General features: G+C 42.8%; 1 protein-coding gene across 1 annotated transcript; it reads left to right on the top strand.

Moving 5' to 3' along the window:
* Nucleotides 1-17,950: 17,950 nt before the first annotated feature.
* LOC118476418 (uncharacterized) lies at nt 17,951-21,890 on the top strand. The gene is made up of 2 exons (XM_035965462.1): nt 17,951-18,882; nt 21,743-21,890. Exon 1 carries the CDS (start codon nt 18,042-18,044, stop codon nt 18,693-18,695), a length of 654 nt encoding a protein of 217 aa, XP_035821355.1. The 5' UTR covers nt 17,951-18,041; the 3' UTR covers nt 18,696-18,882; nt 21,743-21,890.
* Nucleotides 21,891-22,498: the final 608 nt, after the last annotated feature.

The raw sequence follows: 22,498 nt of genomic DNA, 5'->3' as shown, positions 1-22,498 counted from the left end.
CTCAAGTTTTATAAGATACAGTGGAACCAGCATTCCGAAGATGAGGCTACATGGGAAACTCAAGACTTTTTAGATAAGAATTTCCCAAGCTTTTTAGCCTCTTGTAAATTGTAAAGCCTGTATAACTGTATAATAAAGAAATGACCCCCACATCACCCCTGCCTTGTACCAGAAATAAGGAAATAAAAGTATGCCGCGTTTCCTTTTCCATTACTTACCCTAGGACTTTTAATCTCAGGACGAGATTCTTTTATGGGGGGAAGGATGTAACACCCCTGGTGTTACTATAACTAAAACTTGAGCATGACATCATAAGCATTGGCATTGCATATGTTTGACACACCTAGAGTGCATTCACTAGGCAAAAATTTCAAACAAGTTGTATTGTTTAAGTGTTTTTGCAAATAGAACCCTGGATAGGAAACTTAACCCTAAATAGGGATTAAAGGGGTAAGACCTAACCCAAATTGAGAAAACCTAAAGGCTTTAGTGAAATAGTTATAAAATATCCCCAAAAACAAAGTTGAATCACATTTATACCCCTGGGATACCAGAAACCCTAATTGGAATCCTGGAAAACCCTAAAACCGTACCCTAGGGACCTATGTGCAAAATTAGTCCACTTTTGGACTAAAGTGCAAAAACCAAGTCAAATAATTTTCTTAAGTCCTTTGGTCCACAAATGTGTAGACTTGAAAGCCAAATGTTGAGTTTTGGACTTAAATGCAAAATGGACCTCAATTAGGTTCTATTCTAAGTCTGAAATTTCAGAGTTTTGGCTCAACTTTGGAGCCTTGTAACTTTCAAACTATAGAGTTTTTGCCCTAGGTCACCACATCAAAATTGTAGCCCAATTATAGGAGCATAACTTTGCTTAAGTGTGTGAGCAGAGTTGTTAAGAAAATATTGGAGATATTTAAGCCTAAAGATTGGCTGTCAGGCTGATTCAGTCTGAGATTCAGATATTCAGTGTAGCAGAGCCAACTTTGAGTATGAATTCCACCTTGATTTAGTACTCAAATGTGTTCAAGTCCTATAGTCGAATTGTAGCTGGTTTGTAACTCTACAACTTTGGTACAGAGGTTTGATGAAGTTCACATGCAAATTTGAGAGATAATTGAGCCCAAACATTGACTGTCAGAAGCTCTGATGAAGCAGCGCGATGGTACAGTACCCCAGCAGATCAGATCGGCCGCGGCAGAAAAATCCAACCGCCGACGACCTTCGCCGTGATTCACGCCACCGCTGTTGGATTCGCGCTTGGGGTGGGTGGATAACGTCGTGCGGTAGAAGCCCCTTGCCGGCGGTGAGCTGGAGGTCACTCTGGTGACTCACCATGGCTTCCCCTCCACCGTGCGGCTTGAACAGATAAGAACGCCGGTGACCGCCGCCTCCCGGCCATGCGCCGCGTGGCTCTCGCTTTCCACCGCACCGCCGTGACTTACCCTCGCTCTCCGTGGCTCACCGGAGTAACTGCCACGACAGTAGACACCAAGCCGTTGCGCCAGTGTTCTTCTTCCCCTCCGGCCGCCGCGCGTCCTCCCTAAATTCACTGGCCGCCGCTTTACCCTCCTATAAATTGATGGCCGGGGCTGTTGCGCTATGTGATCACGAAGCCAACGCACCAGTTATTGCTTCAAATCACTCACTAGAGATCACTAATTTCCAACTTCCCCAAATCCCTTTTCGCCACCGTGAAACGAGCTTCACCGTCGCCAGCCCTTTTCCGGTTAGTCCCCGTCCCCTGCTTCCTCGTTTGAGCACTTGCATAGCTCCGTGATGCTTATCAAGTCATCAATTCGAACTGTGTGACCACCCATCGTCGGGAACATGACTGCCAAGCCGCGATGCTCACGGCCGCCGTGGCCAGAGCTTATTAGTTAGTCGTTGGTAAAATTAGGTTAGGGGTAATGCTCGGGCTAGATCTAATTTGATGTCCGCCGCTCGGGAACCCTAGCCGTTGCCCCAATCGGCCGGCGTAGGTGCTCGTCGGAGCTCGGCTGGGCGTGAACGCCGTCGGGGACCTCGAACCGAGAATAGATGGAAGTGCGGGGGTCTATCTGTAAACGTCAGTGACTCGGTTAAACAGTGAAAGAACTCGTTCGCAGTTAGACAGAAACGCGGGGGCCTCTGTGCAAAGTCGCCAGGGCGCGGGCGCACGCGCGCGCTTTCCCCTCTGGACTGGGCCGGCTGGGCTGAAACCAGCCCATTACTGTTGAAGCTTTTTCCTTTTTCTTTTTCAGCAGAGCTTTGGAAATATGTTAAAAATTGTAGAAAAATCCTAAAATTGTGAAACCAATTTTCCTAGGCTTGTTATTTTCCCTAGAATTTAATAAAAATAGTTTTGTGATTTTTAGTGGAAATAAGGAATTTTAGGGCATTTAAAGTAGTTAAAAGTATTAGTTCTGGATTTTTAAAAGATAAATGGTAATCCCAAAAATGCTCAAAATTTTTATATGAGTTCCTCATATTATTTAGAAGCCTTGCGTAGAGTTTGAATTGATTTCGACCATGTTTGATAACTAGAACCCAAAACACCCCCCTGCCCTGTGAACTCCTTTACCGACTCCGGAAACCCTAAGTTCTCGGAGTTCCGTGAAGGAAAGTTATATTCAAGACTTAGATAATAAATCTTTATTATCTTCGCACTCTCATGCGCATTACATGGCATTCATTCTTATATATGTATATATATGGTTATGTTAGAACGTGAAGAAGAAGTGGAAGTCACCGAAGAAAGGACACCACCACCCTTGGATTCTCAAGCAGGCAACTGCTTCTACTTTGATATTTGTGGATCCGAGCCAGACTCACCTATTAACGAAGGCAAGCCCCGGTGCATTTGCCACCTCCCTTGATGTTTTTAAAATCTTTCTCACTTGCTTGCTGCATTAGGTGATAGGAGTTGATTGATTAAACAATTCCTGCATTACCTTCCTTGAACTTGATTACCTTCCTTGAAACCCTGTTTTTACAAAAAGGTTTTTCTATGCTTAGTATTGCTTTAGAAAAACAAAAGGATTTGTTTTACAAAAGATGTATGGCAAAGTGGGAGGGTTGTTTTCGAAAATAAAATTTGATGGTGGATCCATCATGGCCATGATGGATTCAACATCGGAAAAGATGTACCTCTGCCAGGTACCAAGTTTTTGGGTTAAATGATTAAGCTGAGACCGGACGGGTGACTTGCACGAGAAGAGAGTCTCGGTGTAGTGTCTCCGTCTGAGTCGATTAAGGACCGTCTCGATGTAGGCTTGATGATCGAGGACCCTTTAACTGGTCACATGCCTCGTCATGGGTAAGCCTTGCCTCGGGCAAACTAAGGCCAGAATAAGATAACACGAAATGGGCGTGGAGCGGTGGCGAGAGTAGCGTGTACCCTCCGTGGCAAGAGGCTGGACGGTGGTGTATCTGTGCTCTCAGTTTGCGTGAACCTGATCTGGTCTTAAGAACTCCGGTGGCGGGTTGACATATGCAAGGGTTAAGTGCTACATATGTCGTGTGATTGGAGATCCTCAGCTGAGTATAATCGATTCGAATCGCCGTACCTTCGTGGTTATGAAGACTTGGTCACTGACCTACACGTAGCATTCCACTTAAGATGATGGGTTTTTGTTAAGAAATTGGCTAGTGCAGGACCAGTGATTGAACTAGGGTAGAAAGAACTCTAGTTGCAGGTAATTGTACTTAACTTGACAAATAAAAGTGGATTTTTAAGGATCCACTTTAGTAAGCATTTCTGCAAAACAGAGTCTTTGATTATTGAAAAGCCTTACCTTGACTCCCATATAACCAGCATACCCTTGAGAGTCTTTTCTTTAGTCGGGTAAGACTTGCTGAGTAATTCCATACTCAGGGTTTATCCCTTCGTTGTTTTTAGGTGAGGAAGTAGCAGATTTCTGTTGCTTCTGTGCCAAGGTGGTTCCTAAGGAGGAGAAACAAGAGTGAAGACGCGGGAGGACTTGGTCCTCCATATAGAAAACTTTTGCTTTAAACTATCGGGAGGAGTTTGTGCCTCCCTTGGTATGTGTAATAATACTACTCTGCACTCGCTTATATTTTCTGATCTGTAATAACCAACTTGATCTTACTTTTTAAATAAATGTAAGTTATGTAATCGCTTCCGCATTTCTTTATCTCCGATGTTCCGTAATGTCTGCAAGACGGGTGAAACGTTCCTGGTGAGGTAAGGAAAGATACCGAACTTGTCAAGTAGTTCAGGGGCACCTACAGGGTTGTCTGAAGTCCGTTGGACAAGGACAACTGTAGGTGGGCCTAATTACTTGGGAGGTTCTGCCACATTTGTTGTGGACGAAACTAGTATTTTTGAGCCGAAGGCGAAAAACACCTTCCCTTCTTTTCGTACACAACGAAGCATGAAACTGCTTCTTTTTCTTTTTTTGCCGAAGCCTTATCTTTATGGCCGAAGCATCTGCCTGTGTCTCTATGTTATGATGATGATGATCCTATGTATGTCTAAATGAATATTTATGAATGCAAATGTATGATGTAATGTGTCGTGCAAATGAATGTCCAAAGACACGCATACGAAGCCACAACCATAGCCTTTATTCCCTTGGGAATGACCAAAGTCTCTTTGCCGTTTATTTTTCGGCTTCACCGCTTATTTTTCGGTGTATCAGCGCTGACTTTTCGCTGTAAGTTCTGCATCCCCTTAGGAACGTCTTTTGAACTTCTTCGCCTTCTATTTCGGCGGTATCGCGTTGACTTTTCGCGCTTCGCCTTATATTTTGGTGGAATCAGCGTTGACTTTTTGCTGTAAGCTCTGCATTCCCTTTGGAACGACTTTTGAGTAGAAAACTTACGCTGCACTCCCTTAGGAATGACTTTTTGTAGCTTCGTCGTGCTCTGCATCCCCTTAAGGACGACTTTCGAGCTTCTCCCTGTTTTTTCCTTTTTTCCTGCACTCGATGGTGCATGCTCAGCTTTTACATTTACATATCTGGGGGATTTTGCTCTTGTAGAGCTGAATAAGAAAAAGAGAAATTACATTCTATGGCCCCATTAAAAACCTTTCTCCCCCTTTGGAAAGGAAAAGGGTGCCATAGGAAAAATAAAAAGATTACATCAAGCTAAACATAATATCGCCGAAGCTCATCCGCGTTCCAAGATCTAGGAATGTCGTTGCCGTCCATATCCTTCAATCTGTAAGAACCGGGTCTTGACGAAGATACTACCAGAAGAGGTCCTTCCCACTTCAACTGTAGCTTGCCTACTGTATCTGGGTTGGCCACTCTCCGAAGTACCAAATGCCCTGGCTTAATGTTCTTTAGCCGAACTTTTCTATCACGCCATTTTATTGTTTCGGCTTGGTATTTATTGATATTCTCCACGGCCTCAAGCCTGATCCCTTCTATAGCATCTTTTGCCACAGAATAATCAGCTTCGTCCTCTGCCGAAGCCACTGTTCTTATTGATCCTGCCTTAGCTTCTTCTGGGGTTATTGCTTTGTCGCCAAACAATAGTTTGAATGGTGTAAAACCTGTTGACCTTGATATTGTTGTGTTATGGCTCCACACCACTTTGATCAATTCATCTGGCCACTTTCCTCTGGGCTGATTGAAGATTAACTTCATTATTCCCATCATTATAATGCCATTAGCTCTTTTTCAACAAGTCCATTTGACTCTGGAGGTCTGACCGATGCAAAATGAATCTTCGTGCCAATTTGTTCACAGAATTCCTTGAAAGCTTCAGCATCGAACTGTGTTCCGTTGTCTACAGTAATAGCCTTCGGCACTCCGAAGCGACAAACAATGTTTTGCCAGAAGAATTTCTGGACGGTGACTGAAGTTATTGTGGCTAAAGGCTTTGCCTCAATCCACTTGGAAAAATACTCTACCACCACCACAACATATTTTAGATTTCCTTGTGCTGGTGGAAGTGGGCCTAGCAAATCGAGGCCCCACCTTTGCAACAGCTAAGTGGGCTGTATTAACTGAGTGAGAGATGAAGGTTGCTTCTGGTCTCTTGCACATTTTTGACATCCTTCATATTTTTGGACTAATTTTGCTGCATCCGAAGTTGCCTTCGGCCAGTAAAATCCTTGTCGAAAGACTTTTCCCAACAAGGGCCTAGATCCAATGTGAGATCCACACAGACCTGCATGTATCTCTTTCATTAATTCCATACCTTCAGTTCTTGATAAACACTTGAGGAGTGGTGAACAAACTCCATGTTTATACAATTCCCCTTATATCATCACATATGGTCTTGTTCTTGCCTCCATTCTCTTGTTATAAGCTTCGTCACTTGAGAGACAATTGCCTTGGAGGAAAGATATTATTTCAGTTCTCCAGTCTTCACTGTGTACTGGAGAAATAGTAAGCAATGCTCTCTCCATGAGCTCAACCGAAGGTGCTTTTATTGTTTCAAAAAATACTTCCGAGGGTAGAGGGAGCCCCTGTGCCGCTGATTTGGCTAGCAAATCTGCATGTTCATTTTCACCTCTTGGAATATTCTTGACAGAAAAACCTTCGAAGGAAGCTTCCAACCTTCGAACTGCATCCAAATATCTTTCAAGTTTCGAATCTCGTGCCTTGTTACTTTTGTCCACATGGCCAGCAATAACTTGAGAATCAGTCTTTAGGATGACCCTTCTTATTCCCATTGCCCTTAGTTTCCGAAGCCCCAATAGAAGTGCTTCGTACTCAGTAATATTATTTGTACAACTAAAATCCAGTTTGACTGCATAACATGTTTTGACTTTTGAAGGTGCTACTAGGACCGCAGCTGCTCCTGCACCGAAGGCTCCCCAAGAACCATCGCAAAACACTGTCCAAGCTTCGGTATCTTTGCTTGTCCCCTCTTCGTGAGCCTCTAGCGTCCGATCAGCGATGAAATCTGCTAGCACTTGGGATTGAATTGAAGATATGTGCACGTAGTCAATAGTGAATTCATTAAGCTCCGCGGCCCATTTTCCAATCCTTCCAGTAGCTTCTCTATTCCTCATGATATCCTTCAGGGGCTGTGATGAAGGAACAATTATGTGATATGCTTGAAAATAATATCGAAGCTTCCTGGACGCCATTAACACAGCATACAATACCTTCTCCAATTATGTATAGTTTTTCTTTGATAAACTCAAAACTTCGGAGACAAAGTATACTGGGACTTGCTTTTTAGCTTGTCCTTCAAGCTTCTCTTGTACAAGCGCCACACTCACTGCAGAGTGCGAAGCTGCCACATATAATAGCAATGGAGCCCCTAACACGGGTGGAGTTAATGTTGTTAAATCGATCAGATATTGCTTCAGCTCTTCGAAAGCTTTCTGTTGAGTTGAGCCCCATTGAAAAACTTCAGCTGACTTTAGTACTTCAAAGAATGGTAAATTTCTTTCTGCTGATCTAGATATAAATCGATTCAAAGATGCCAGTCTTCCTATCAACCGTTGGGCCCCCTTCTTTGTGCTTGGCAGCTCCATTCGAAGGATAGCTTCGATCTTGCTTGGGTTGGCTTCGATCCCCTTTGTTGAAACTAGACAGCCAAGGAACTTGCCCTTCTTCACTCCGAAGACACATTTTTCTGGATGTAATTTCAGGCCAGCTTGCCTAAAATTAGCAAATGTTTCCTGCAAATCAGTAATGTGGTTTTCTTGCTTTGTGCTCTTCACTATGATATCATCAACATATGCTAGCACATTTTTGCCTATCTGAGAATGAAGAACATTGGCTGTCATCCTGCTGAAGCTTCCTCCAGCATTCTTGAGCCCCTCAGGCATCCGAAGATAACAATATGTACCACTGGGTGTTATGAAGCTGGTCTTTGGCTCATCTTCCTTCTTCATCCAGATTTGGTGGAAGCCTGAATAACAATCTAGTAGACTCATGAGCTCTGACGAAGCTGCTGCATCTACTAGAGAATATATTCTTGGTAATGGGAACTCATCCTTTGGATAAGCCTTGTTCAGATCAGTAAAACCAATGCACATTCTCCATTTACCATTGGCCTTCTTCACCATGACAGTGTTGGCTAGCCATTCTGGATATTTTACTTCTCTGATGACACTAGCACTGAGAAGTCTTTTTACTTCGTTCCGAGCACCTTCAGCTTTATCGTCAGACATTTTCCGAAGCTTTTGCTTCCTGGGTCTGAAGGATGGATCGACATTGAGTGAATGTTCAATGACGTCCCTGTTGACACCACAGAGATCGTTGGTTGACCATGCAAAAACATCTTTGTTGTTGAATAAAAACCTTATCAAGGTTTTCTCCTGCTCTTCAGATAATTGGGACCCCAACAATACCTTCTGCTCTGCTATGTCTTCACATAGAAGCATGGGCTTTGGCTGATCAACTGAAGCAGCCTTCTCTCTTCTATACTTATATTGCTCACAAGCTTCGGCTCCATCTATGTTGTGGATTGCTTTTGAACCTGTCCAGTTTCCTTCAGCCTTTCTAGCAGCTTCCTGACTGCCATGAATAGCAATGGGTCCTTGTTCCGAAGGTATCTTCATGCATAGATATGCTGGATGAAGTATTGCTTCGAAAGCGTTGAGTGTCCCACTACCAATGATTGCATTGTAGGGGTATTCCATGTCGACAATATCAAACACAACATGTTCAGTCCTTGTGTTGTGGACAAATCCAAAGGTTACTGGCATTGTGATCTTGCCAAGTGCTACGATCTGTCGTCCTCCGAAGCCACAAAGAGGGTGTGTAGCATCATAAATTTTGTCTTCTGGCTCCTGCATCTGTCTGAAGGCCTTAGTGAATATGATGTCAGCTGCACTGCCTGTATCAACCAAAACATTATGGACCAGAAATCCCTTAATGACACAAGATATGACCATAGCATCATTATGAGGATAATCCTTGAGCTGAAGGTCCTCCTGGGAGAAGGTAATTGGGATGTGGGACCATTTTGACTTGATGAAGGGTCCCTGCACCCCAACATGTTGCACCCTTCTCAGGGCCTCCTTCTTTTGCTTCTTGTTGGCTGGCTCTGAGCATGAACCGCCTGTTATTGGGAGCACTAGCTTCGTAGCCGAAGCAGCCTCAGCTTGGTTGCCGGACGAAGCCATCAGCTCGAAAGTGGAAGTGAGTTCACCGGAGGTGGGCGCCAATGTTGGGGACTTGTTCTCAAATGCTATGAATTAAGAACAAGGCAACACAAAAGTTAATGGTTAAAGACCTTCGTCCTTCGAAGCATTATTTCCCTTAGGATATAATGATCTTTAGACGAAGGTCATGAAGGACGCACCTTCATGATCTCAATAAACAATAGAAAGCAGGATCATATGACACATAAAAAACATGAATAATTGTGACACCCCAGGTGTCTAATTTGCGTTATGTCGGGAGATTAATCCTAATCTCGGATGCTCAGTAAAAAAAATTCTATTTCTCGATCGTGCCTATCTCTGTTTATCAGGCTTTCTCTTGGAAGTTCACCGAATTCAGAGTTAATCGATCGCGAGAAAACAATCAATTTTGGAGCGTGTTAAAACTTTTAATTCTCGAAACTAATGCAGACTCGAAGATCATTCTCGAATTATAAATCTCATCTGAAGCTCTTTAAAATCAAACTCTCGACGACTGTTATCTGATCTGAGCCCGAATCTAATTCCTCGAACTTCGATCGATGTCTGACTATTTTAATCTGAGTCCGTACTCTCCAACGGAACGCTCAATATGTCGTCCTCTAATCAATTTTATCTGACTCGGCCAAATATCTCATGTCCGAACTGAATTCAAAACCCCGTATCGACAGCAATTTTAAAATGCCACGATTCACCTCCTCCGACTAAAAATCCAAAGCCGATCGAATCTCAGGACGATTTATTTTCAAATCACGCGTAGGGAATTATTTTCGAGCGGAATCAAATCAGACTCTCGGCCGAGTTAATTGCGCAACCTTCCGTTCGTCCGAACTCTTTTCGCTCTGTTTCTCCGTAGCGACGAAATCCGCAGGAGCATTTGTAATTCCGGAGAATAATTTAGCGCGACCCGATTTGGATTTTGGGCCAAACCCATTTCAGCCCAATAGGCCCACTAAGAAAAACCCTAACCCTAGCATGTGTCTATAAATACGGATCCCTTCCCTTGCACTTGGCTTTTATTCACCTACCCCCCTAGCCGCCACCTTCTTCTTTTTTTTCCCTGTCTTCTTCCACACGGCGTGCAGCAGGGAGCTCAGCTCCACCTCCCTGCGTGCTCTCTGCCTCCCATGGCCGACGGCCTCCGCAGCGCAGCAGCCATGGACGAGCTTTTTTTTCTCCCCTGCTGTTCCCCTGCGTGCAGGGAGCACCAAGGCCAGCGCCCCCTTTTCCAATGGCGTCCTTGCTGCAGGATGCGCAGAAACTTCTCCATGGCGCCCCCTGCTTCTTCCTCCCGCAGCACGGCAGCAAGCAGCCATTCCCATGGCCGAGCTTACCTCCCTGCCGCGAGCTCTCTTTGGCTCCTTCCCCAAGTCCGACTGGAGCTTGCCTCCTCCATGGCCGGCGCCCAGCAACAGTAGCAGCCGGGTCTTCGTCCTCCCTCTGCTGTCCGCGGCATGCAGCAAACAGGGAGCTCGAGTTTCTTCCATGGCTGCCAACCTCCTCTGCCCCCTTGCTGTCCCACCCCTTCTCCCTCAAGCCAGCGCCTTCCCCGACCACATCTCCATGACCGAGCAGCAGCTCTGCTCGCCCCCCTCCTTCTTTTTCCCTTGCGCAGCAGCAAGAAGCCCCTGCTCGCAGCCTTGGCGTCCAACTTCGCTGCACAGTGGTGCCGATCCAAAACAGCGGCCCCGGATCACCTCCGCACTGCGTGCTTCACCGGATCTGCGCAGCCCCAACATCGACGCCGTTCACCTCGGTGAGACGACGACGACCTTTGTTTGATTCCGTATTGGCAATGTTCTTCGGTGATTAATTATGTATGTGTGCTGCTTTGTTTTATTTTTGTGGAGGAGAGAACCCCGTGTTTTGCGTGGAGAAGGCAAGCCGCTCGACGCTCGTCGGATGTTTGGAGCAATGCACAAATCAGAATCACCGTCATTCTTGCAAACACCGTTTGGGTTTGTTTATGGTGAGCTGATGCATGTCGCTCTCGATCGACTCGATTAATTATTTTGAATGGATGTGTGTAAAATGTTTTGGTTATACGCATTGGTAGGATCTCATTTGCGATTGGAGAACAAAAGGTTATGTGATGTATGCGATTTGTAGTTGTCTAATTATGTTTTGGTCGATGTGGTGCATGTTTAAAAATTGTATTGGTATGGATTGAATTTTTTGTAGAGAAGAAAAAGAAGTAGAAAAGAACTCGGATGTTTTTACGTTTCGATAGGAAGATGTGCGATGTGTTGTTTGATGCGAAGGATAGGTTTTACTAGTTTAAACGGTTAGTCGGCAGACTCGATCAGTAAAGCTAAAATTGATTATGCGATTAAGATGAGGTGACGACATGCCGTAGTAGTCGTCGTCTTTTCTATGTTTTCGAGTCGGATAAATACCATAGGCAATTAATTGTTGATACCCAAAGATTGTTAGAAACAAGTAATCGTGCTCTACCTATTGCGTCGACGGAAATATGGTGTGTTGATTAATTAGGAGCTAAGTGACCTAATATAGAAAAGTAGTTAAGAAAACTAATCGAATTACTTTTTGCTATATTTTAAGTTAAGATGTCTAAAATGGTGAAACTAGTTTTGTTGGTCTCGTGGGGTTATGATTGAGAAAAATATGAACTTGTGTATGAATTATTATTATTTTTATGCTGTGTTAGCCAACTCTTGTTAAATAAAGGAATTCAATTGCGTTAAGTAATTGTTATATGTATGTGTTTCCAGTACTTCAAGTGGTTGCAAGTTAAATTGGTAGACTCTCTATGTGATGCTAGATGTCTAGGTAGACTTTCGTGAATTGTGGTGCTCGGACCGTCGAGATGAAGGTTAAGTCAGTCGATGCCGATTAAGTAGTTAAAATGATTAATGGAACAATCATGGGGTTAAAACTAGAAACTAGTGTTCTTACACCCGTTTGGGATGTTGTAGCCAAATTGCGCATGATTATGGTCGCGGATAAAAAGTAGTGGCGCTCATATGATGTCTAAGCTAAAATGCAAATTAGTGTGTGAAGGGCGCATCGACGCATGTATATGTACCGGGTCCGATTATTGTGGTGGATGTGTTGTTAATTGTGTGTGGTGATTCTAGCATACAAAATGACACGAATAAAAATTTAGTAAGTCTACTTGTTAGTTCTCCCTTAGTTATGTTAACTCTAACAAATGGTAAAGCGTTAGAATAATTCAAGTCTCTAGAACGCGACGATTCTTGAATTATATAGGAGCTAAAATTTATCGATTGCTGTTTTGGACTGCACGCACTGTTTTAGTTGTGCTGTTTGTTCGACAAACCAAACCATGTTTTCTGTAGAAAAGTCATGTAGAAGAGTTGTAGATAACATTATTATCTTGCTTGTACTAAAATTTGACAGCCATAATCCTGATTGTTTAGGAGTTGTGTTTTTCACAAGCCCAACATCTGAATCTGTCGAATTTCAGAACAGATTTCAGAAATTGCAATGGTTGCTCAAGTTAATTTTGAAATCAGTTATTGGTGTTCACAAGAAAGTTGTAGACAACTCTATTATCTTACTTGTGTTAAAATTTGACAGCCATAGGTCTGACAGTTTAGGAGTTATGCTTTTTACAAATTCAGTAACTGAATCTGCCCAATTTCTGTACAGATTTCAGAGACTGTACTGTTTGCTTAAGTGAATTTTAGAATCAGTCCTTGTCGATTATAAGAAAGTTGTAGAGGCTTTTCTGATCTTGCTTGTGTTAAAATTCCATAACCATAGGACTAATAGTTTAAGAGTTATGAATTTTTCAAACTGGTTGCTGTGTTCTGTCCTCTGTCAGAACAGATTTCAAAAACTGTAATGTTTGATTTGAATAAACCTGGAATCACTTCTTGTTGATTATAAAAGTTATGTAGTACTTTTCACAAGCTTTCCAAAAAGTCTTGGATCACTATTTTTGGTGGTCTGAAGATTAAGTTACATGTGTTTGAAGTGTGAAGACTGAATCTGTCCAGTTTTGGACAGCACAACCTTCATAGTATATTTTAACCTCGATACATGCTAAACCAGCTAGGGATGTTTATAAATAATTTGTAGAACATTTAATTAGCTTTCCAGAAAGTCTAGGATCACCTTGTTTGGATGCCTGAATCTTCAGTTATGAATTTTTAAAGTTATAAGTCTGAATTTGTCCAAATCTGGACAGCGCTGTTGTAATAGCACGTTTTGACCTTGCTAAGTGTTTAATCATGTCGTGATGACAATACCAAAGTCGTAGAGCACTTTTCAAGATTTCCAGAAAGTCTTAATTTGCTATTTTTGGGTTAAAATATGAAAAGTTGTGATTAAAACAAGTAGCTGCTGTGTTGCTGTCCCAAAAATCTGCAAATGCGCTTTTGATTGTTTAGTTCACCCTTCGCGCTAAAAATGTTTGGCTTGCTCTTAAGTAATGTAGACTTGCCATAGCTAAGCTAGAGATGACATGTGTGTATTGTTTTATATGTTTCTTCTTTAGTTGATTGTGATATAGAATTTCCATAGACATTGATGCCTATGTCATCGGTTAAACTTGTGTTGAATGCTTTTGTGTGATAAATAGAAGAACTAATGAAAAGCCGTAGCAAATTAAATAAACGCTTGTACTTATGGGGTCGTAGTTGTGTTGCGTCAATATACAAAATGTGTGTCATCTTTTTGTGGTGTTAACGTTGTGTGCTCGATGATGATATGTAGTTAGCTAACGCTAGTGTGTGTAGTTGCTTGTGATGTCTCGCTACTTAGTGTTTAATTTGCTAGCGCGTACTTAAAATATCTTGTGATATTTTTCATTGTATTCATACATATGCATCCTGCATCTCATTTAGGACCGAGAGGTGACGACCGTGCAAGTGATGTGGTGCCAACCACAAGATACAGTTGGTGGACGTACTGAAGGAAGGATGGACTTAACCAGTGGATGCTCGCCGAGCGAGTATCTCCCCCAGCAAACACTATCTAAGTGTTAAATTAAAGGCAAGCCCCGGTTTTATGCATAACCGTTTATATATGCTATTTTCCTACACTTAATGTTTGTAGGCTTGTACTGTGCACTTAAGTGTAGGAGTTGTTTGGAACCTTAGTTGCATAAACTCAGGATTCCTTTTGAGATGAATACTAGTATGCTAGGTCGAGTAGTTGCTTTATTAAGTAGGATCTTGGTAGAAGTCGAGTGATTTTTCTAGCACTCGCGCGAGGTCAGGAATTGATTGTCTCCACTTTATTATCATAATGATGTTGGTCTGTGGACAACAATCCATGGGGATTGGTTGTCTACAAGACGGAAATTGGAATAAGGATTAAGGTGTGGTACCGTGAGTCAAGCGTTTGAACGTACTAAGCACATGCCGAGAAATATGGTAAATCGGTAAGCCTAGTACCTGATTGAACCTGCCAGCGGACATATCCCCTCACGCGACCTGAGACGTGGTCTCCCATTCCGGTTATGGTGGGTACAAGTGCGGTCACTGCACGACGGCCAGTCGGGGTTAGTGAGGCATTGTACGCCAAGGCGGTGAGCCTTGATCTGCTGCCAGGGAATCGATGGGGACGGTTGATGTGTGTGGGGACGGAGTGCCTCGCCACGTCGTGTGTTTAGGTTTGCCTTGCAAGGTTTAAAACTCGATTCGAATCGCCTGCTTCTCGCAGCTAATGAGACTGCTTGATCCATGCTGCTACATTGAGTAACAAGTGGAAATGTGGTGAGTTGATACAAGATGTTGATTGCTAAAAATGTTTGATACCATGTATGAGTAGATAGTACACTTTTAGCCTTAAGAGAGTCACACTTACATTTGACAAAGTTAAAACTTGATTTAGAAACTCAGCTAGTGCTTTTGGCAACCAAACCCCACAGCCAAACAGCTGCATGTCTAGAGGTAGAGGAGTAGACTCCTCACACCGGGTAAGTCTAGCTGAGTATTAGTATACTCAGCCTTGCTTGTGGCACAATTTTTGCAGGTACTCCTTAGGATGATTGGTTGTTGGTGTGACTTGGCCTCCATCCCTGCCACCAGGATAGACGGTCGAGTGGGTTATTACTCCCGCAGGAGAGGACTAGGAGGAGTAGCGTGGCCAGGCTTCGCCATGTTATTCGGTTTTCTCCGTTAGTTATATCCGCTGCATTAAATTCATGGTTATTATTTATGAAACTCCGATAATGTAATCACTAATGATACTTATTAAATTTGTGGTATTATGTTTTATTGTATTTCTCTGTGCCTCACCTTCGTGTGAGCTAGTGGTATTCGATCCTGGATAAGTGGCCTCGTCGGACTAGATCCGAGGGACTGACGATTTATTCCTATTTAAGTGTGGTCTAGCCTTTAAGGCGGGACTTAGGCACTTAAGTTGGAATAATTCGGACGGTTCCGCCACAGCTGGTATCGGAGCGAATACCATCACAGAGAAGTCAATAAGTCATGATTACCAACCTTTTCTAAAAGTGAAACCTGCTAGAAACCAATGTTGGATAGATCGTCAGGACGATAAGGATAGACCTAGGACGTGAAGCCTTAGGAAATAGATGGGTAGCTAGGTGGCTATATTTATATAGGCCATAAAGGCTACTACTACTATTAATGGGGATGCTGTAGAAGCACCCGAAAAAGTGGTTAGGTCTGAGAAGACGACTAGAATGAGCATGCATCATGGTTGTCGCATCATTGTCTCTTGTGCACCAACATGCTTCCCTCACCTTTATTCCAATAATAAGAACTTGTGAATAATGTAATATACTGCTATGTTAGGAACTATAAGAAATGCCTTACCTTGTGTTGGATTGGTAAGTCATGTTAGGCGTGTTATGTGTTTCTCTTGCCTTGCTATCTAGGTCGTATTGAAATTGTTCAACCCTTTTTGCAAAAAAAATGTGTTGTTTGTTTCCTCATAAAAAGACACCCCCACTTTAAAAAACCTTGAGTTTAGCGAGTGAAACCTCAAAAAAAATAGTTATGCTTGTGTTAGTGTTTTCTAGCCCTTGTGTGTTGCACTATTGGTAGTACACCTGCACAGCTTATAGAACCCATAACTTGACTGCTAGACCAACCCAAGTCTCCTTGTGCACTTATTGTGTCAAAAAAAACTTTATTGTTGGTGTCTAGTTGCGCAAACCCTATCAAGGCCATGTTTCTTTCCATAAATCCTTGCCCCTAACACTTCATAGCATTCCTGTTGATCATCCAGCTGATCTTGTTGCCTACCTCTCCTTTCGCATGGATCTAGTGATCTTTTTCCTTGTGAATCATGTTCTGGCTTTATCATCCAAATCTCTGGATCTTTTAATGATTCTGCCTTGTTATCTGGTTATCTGCTATGACCCGTTCTCAAGTATCGGATGTTGATTTTCCTAAATCTCTCATTTCTGGTCATTCTCATACTCGTTCTCCGAGGATCATTACGATGTTTTATCAATTTTATCTCTAAATGGTGTATCCATCGGGTTCAATGGATTCCGTTGTTGTCCTTGGTTCTCTCATGTCTCTAAAAGCTCAACAATCTATTTTGATCTCATGGTCGGTTCATCCTCATATCAAATCTCGTGCTAATATCTAATCTGATATTCTCCATGTTGATCATAAACTAGTTCTCTGAGTTGAAGAAAATTCTCATGTGATGCTCTTTTGTCAAAAATCTATGTTTCAACTCCGATCACACCCTTATTTTCTGAGCCATACTCTCATGGGCTCCATCTATCTGTGCTATGTGGATTTCTCATTGGTTGCGTTTGGTAATGATGTCATGACTAATGACTGATGGTGCCGCGACGAAACCGAGAGCCTCCTGTGGGCGCGCACACATGGTTGAGCTGCTCGGCACGCGCTGGTATCGTGGTTAATAGTTGTGATCCATTACGAGACTATACTGATGTGCTATCTTTTGTGGATATTCTCTCAGAGTGATCGCTGCATTTTGTCTCAACATGCCGCGATATTCTATCCAAATCTATCTTTCGTATCGTGTCAGATACCCTCTCATGAATTTGCATCTATCTCCAGCCTGGGAGTTACATGCTTCTCCACCCTTGAAGGCCCTCATTCGAATCTCGGGACGAGATTCTGTTTAAGGGGGGAAGGCTGTGACACCCCAGGTGTCTAATTTGCGTTATGTCGGGAGATTAATCCTAATCTCGGATGCTCAGTAAAAAAATTCTATTTCTCGATCGTGCCTATCTCTGTTTATCAGGCTTTCTCTTGGAAGTTCACCGAATTCAGAGTTAATCGATCGCGAGAAAACAACCAATTTTGGAGCGTGTTAAAACTTTTAATTCTCGAAACTAATGCAGACTCGAAGATCATTCTCGAATTATAAATCTCATCTGAAGCTCTTTAAAATCAAACTCTCGACGACTGTTATCTGATCTGAGCCCGAATCTAATTCCTCGAACTTCGATCGATGTCTGACTATTTTAATCTGAGTCCGTACTCTCAAACGGAACGCTCAATATGTCGTCCTCTAATCAATTTTATCTGACTCGGCCAAATATCTCATGTCCGAACTGAATTCAAAACCCCGTATCGACAGCAATTTTGAAATGCCACGATTCACCTCCTCCGACTAAAAATCCAAAGCCGATCGAATCTCAGGACGATTTATTTTCAAATCACGCGTAGGGAATTATTTTCGAGCGGAATCAAATTAGACTCTCGGCCGAGTTAATTGCGCAACCTTCCGTTCGTCCGAACTCTTTTCGCTCTGTTTCTCCGTAGCGACGAAATCCGCAGGAGCATTTGTAATTCCGGAGAATAATTTAGCGCGACCCGATTTGGATTTTGGCCAAGCCCATTTCAGCCCAATAGGCCCACTAAGAAAAACCCTAACCCTAGCATGTGTCTATAAATACGGACCCCTTCCCTTGCACTTGGCTTTTATTCACCTACCCCCCTAGCTGCCACCTTCTTCTTTTTTTCCCTGTCTTCTTCCACACGGCGTGCAGCAGGGAGCTCAGCTCCACCTCCCTGCGTGCTCTCTGCCTCCCATGGCCGACGGCCTCCGCAGCGCAGCAGCCATGGACGAGCTTCTTTTCTCCCCTGCTGTTCCCCTGCGTGCAGGGAGCACCAAGGCCAGCGCCCCCTTCTCCAATGGCGTCCTTGCTGCAGGATGCGCAGAAACTTCTCCATGGCGCCCCCTGCTTCTTCCTCCCGCAGCACGGCAGCAAGCAGCCATTCCCATGGCCGAGCTTACCTCCCTGCCGCGAGCTCTCTCTGGCTCCTTCCCCAAGTCCGACTGGAGCTTGCCTCCTCCATGGCCGGCGCCCAGCAACAGTAGCAGCCGGGTCTTCGTCCTCCCTCTGCTGTCCGCGGCATGCAGCAAACAGGGAGCTCGAGTTTCTTCCATGGCTGCCAACCTCCTCTGCCCCCTTGCTGTCCCACCCCTTCTCCCTCAAGCCAGCACCTTCCCCGACCACATCTCCATGACCGAGCAGCAGCTCTGCTCGCCCCCCTCCTTCTTTTTCCCTTGCGCAGCAGCAAGAAGCCCCTGCTCGCAGCCTTGGCGTCCAACTTCGCTGCGCAGTGGTGCCGATCCAAAACAGCGGCCCCGGATCACCTCCGCACTGCGTGCTTCACCGGATCTGCGCAGCCCCAACATCGACGCCGTTCACCTCGGTGAGACGACGACGACCTTTGTTTGATTCCGTATTGGCAATGTTCTTCGGTGATTAATTATGTATGTGTGCTGCTTTGTTTTATTTTTGTGGAGGAGAGAACCCCGTGTTTTGCGTGGAGAAGGCAAGCCGCTCGACGCTCGTCGGATGTTTGGAGCAATGCACAAATCAGAATCACCGTCATTCTTGCAAACACCGTTTGGGTTTGTTTATGGTGAGCTGATGCATGTCGCTCTCGATCGACTCGATTAATTATTTTGAATGGATGTGTGTAAAATGTTTTGGTTATACGCATTGGTAGGATCTCATTTGCGATTGGAGAACAAAAGGTTATGTGATGTATGCGATTTGTAGTTGTCTAATTATATTTTGGTCGATGTGGTGCATGTTTAAAAATTGTATTGGTATGGATTGAATTTTTTATAGAGAAGAAAAAGAAGTAGAAAAGAACTCGGATGTTTTTACGTTTCGATAGGAAGATGTGCGATGTGTTGTTTGATGCGAAGGATAGGTTTTACTAGTTTAAACGGTTAGTCGGCAGACTCGATCAGTAAAGCTAAAATTGATTATGCGATTAAGATGAGGTGACGACATGCCGTAGTAGTCGTCGTCTTTTCTATGTTTTCGAGTCGGATAAATACCATAGGCAATTAATTGTTGATACCCAAAGATTGTTAGAAACAAGTAATCGTGCTCTACCTATTGCGTCGACGGAAATATGGTGTGTTGATTAATTAGGAGCTAAGTGACCTAATATAGAAAAGTAGTTAAGAAAACTAATCGAATTACTTTTTGCTATATTTTAAGTTAAGATGTCTAAAATGGTGAAACTAGTTTTGTTGGTCTCGTGGGGTTATGATTGAGAAAAATATGAACTTGTGTATGAATTATTATTATTTTTATGCTGTGTTAGCCAACTCTTGTTAAATAAAGGAATTCAATTGCGTTAAGTAATTGTTATATGTATGTGTTTCCAGTACTTCAAGTGGTTGCAAGTTAAATTGGTAGACTCTCTATGTGATGCTAGATGTCTAGGTAGACTTTCGTGAATTGTGGTGCTCGGACCGTCGAGATGAAGGTTAAGTCAGTCGATGCCGATTAAGTAGTTAAAATGATTAATGGAACAATCATGGGGTTAAAACTAGAAACTAGTGTTCTTACACCCGTTTGGGATGTTGTAGCCAAATTGCGCATGATTATGGTCGCGGATAAAAAGTAGTGGCGCTCATATGATGTCTAAGCTAAAATGCAAATTAGTGTGTGAAGGGCGCATCGACGCATGTATATGTACCGGGTCCGATTATTGTGGTGGATGTGTTGTTAATTGTGTGTGGTGATTCTAGCATACAAAATGACACGAATAAAAATTTAGTAAGTCTACTTGTTAGTTCTCCCTTGGTTATGTTAACTCTAACAAATGGTAAAGCGTTAGAATAATTCAAGTCTCTAGAACGCGACGATTCTTGAATTATATAGGAGCTAAAATTTATTGATTGCTGTTTTGGACTGCACGCACTGTTTTAGTTGTGCTGTTTGTTCGATAAACCAAACCATGTTTTCTGTAGAAAAGTCATGTAGAAGAGTTGTAGATAACATTATTATCTTGCTTGTACTAAAATTTGACAGCCATAAACCTGATTGTTTAGGAGTTGTGTTTTTCACAAGCCCAACATCTGAATCTGTCGAATTTCAGAACAGATTTCAGAAATTGCAATGGTTGCTCAAGTTAATTTTAAAATCAGTTATTGGTGTTCACAAGAAAGTTGTAGACAACTCTATTATCTTACTTGTGTTAAAATTTGACAGCCATAGGTCTGACAGTTTAGGAGTTATGCTTTTTACAAATTCAGTAACTGAATCTGCCCAATTTCTGTACAGATTTCAGAGACTGTACTGTTTGCTTAAGTGAATTTTAGAATCAGTACTTGTCGATTATAAGAAAGTTGTAGAGGCTTTTCTGATCTTGCTTGTGTTAAAATTCCATAACCATAGGACTAATAGTTTAAGATTTATGAATTTTTCAAACTGGTTGCTGTGTTCTGTCCTCTGTCAGAACAGATTTCAAAAACTGTAATGTTTGATTTGAATAAACCTGGAATCACTTCTTGTTGATTATAAAAGTTATGTAGTACTTTTCACAAGCTTTCCAAAAAGTCTTGGATCACTATTTTTGGTGGTCTGAAGATTAAGTTACATGTGTTTGAAGTGTGAAGACTGAATCTGTCCAGTTTTGGACAGCACAACCTTCATAGTATATTTTAACCTTGATACATGCTAAACCAGCTAGGGATGTTTATAAATAATTTGTAGAACATTTAATTAGCTTTCCAGAAAGTCTAGGATCACCTTGTTTGGATGCCTGAATCTTCAGTTATGAATTTTTAAAGTTATAAGTCTGAATTTGTCCAAATCTGGACAGCGCTGTTGTAATAGCACGTTTTGACCTTGCTAAGTGTTTAATCATGTCGTGATGACAATACCAAAGTCGTAGAGCACTTTTCAAGATTTCCAGAAAGTCTTAATTTGCTATTTTTGGGTTAAAATATGAAAAGTTGTGATTAAAACAAGTAGCTGCTGTGTTGCTGTCCCAAAAATCTGCAAATGCGCTTTTGATTGTTTAGTTCACCCTTCGCGCTAAAAATGTTTGGCTTGCTCTTAAGTAATGTAGACTTGCCATAGCTAAGCTAGAGATGACATGTGTGTATTGTTTTATATGTTTCTTCTTTAGTTGATTGTGATATAGAATTTCCATAGACATTGATGCCTATGTCATCGGTTAAACTTGTGTTGAATGCTTTTGTGTGATAAATAGAAGAACTAATGAAAAGCCGTAGCAAATTAAATAAACGCTTGTACTTATGGGGTCGTAGTTGTGTTGCGTCAATATACAAAATGTGTGTCATCTTTTTGTGGTGTTAACGTTGTGTGCTCGATGATATGTAGTTAGCTAACGCTAGTGTGTGTAGTTGCTTGTGATGTCTCGCTACTTAGTGTTTAATTTGCTAGCGCGTACTTAAAATATCTTGTGATATTTTTCATTGTATTCATACATATGCATCCTGCATCTCATTTAGGACCGAGAGGTGACGACCGTGCAAGTGATGTGGTGCCAACCACAAGATACAGTTGGTGGACGTACTGAAGGAAGGATGGACTTAACCAGTGGATGCTCGCCGAGCGAGTATCTCCCCCAGCAAACACTATCTAAGTGTTAAATTAAAGGCAAGCCCCGGTTTTATGCATAACCGTTTATATATGCTATTTTCCTACACTTAATGTTTGTAGGCTTGTACTGTGCACTTAAGTGTAGGAGTTGTTTGGAACCTTAGTTGCATAAACTCAGGATTCCTTTTGAGATGAATACTAGTATGCTAGGTCGAGTAGTTGCTTTATTAAGTAGGATCTCGGTAGAAGTCGAGTGATTTTTCTAGCACTCGCGCGAGGTCAGGAATTGATTGTCTCCACTTTATTATCATAATGATGTTGGTCTGTGGACAACAATCCATGGGGATTGGTTGTCTACAAGACGGAAATTGGAATAAGGATTAAGGTGTGGTACCGTGAGTCAAGCGTTTGAACGTACTAAGCACATGCCAAGAAATATGGTAAATCGGTAAGCCTAGTACCTGATTGAACCTGCCAGCGGACATATCCCCTCACGCGACCTGAGACGTGGTCTCCCATTCCGGTTATGGTGGGTACAAGTGCGGTCACTGCACGACGGCCAGTCGGGGTCAGTGAGGCATTGTACGCCAAGGCGGTGAGCCCTGATCTGCTGCCAGGGAATCGATGGGGACGGTTGATGTGTGTGGGGACGGAGTGCCTCGCCA

Source organism: Zea mays, chromosome 2 (assembly GCF_902167145.1).
Source record: "Zea mays cultivar B73 chromosome 2, Zm-B73-REFERENCE-NAM-5.0, whole genome shotgun sequence".
Classification (NCBI taxonomy): domain Eukaryota; kingdom Viridiplantae; phylum Streptophyta; class Magnoliopsida; order Poales; family Poaceae; genus Zea; species Zea mays.
This window is presented reverse-complemented; position numbering and strand designations above follow the sequence as displayed.

What these genes read in the sequence shown, in the direction of transcription:
- LOC118476418 (XM_035965462.1), top strand. Translation starts at nt 18,042, where the DNA reads ATGGCCGACGGCCTCCGCAGCGCAGCAGCCATGGACGAGCTTCTTTTC.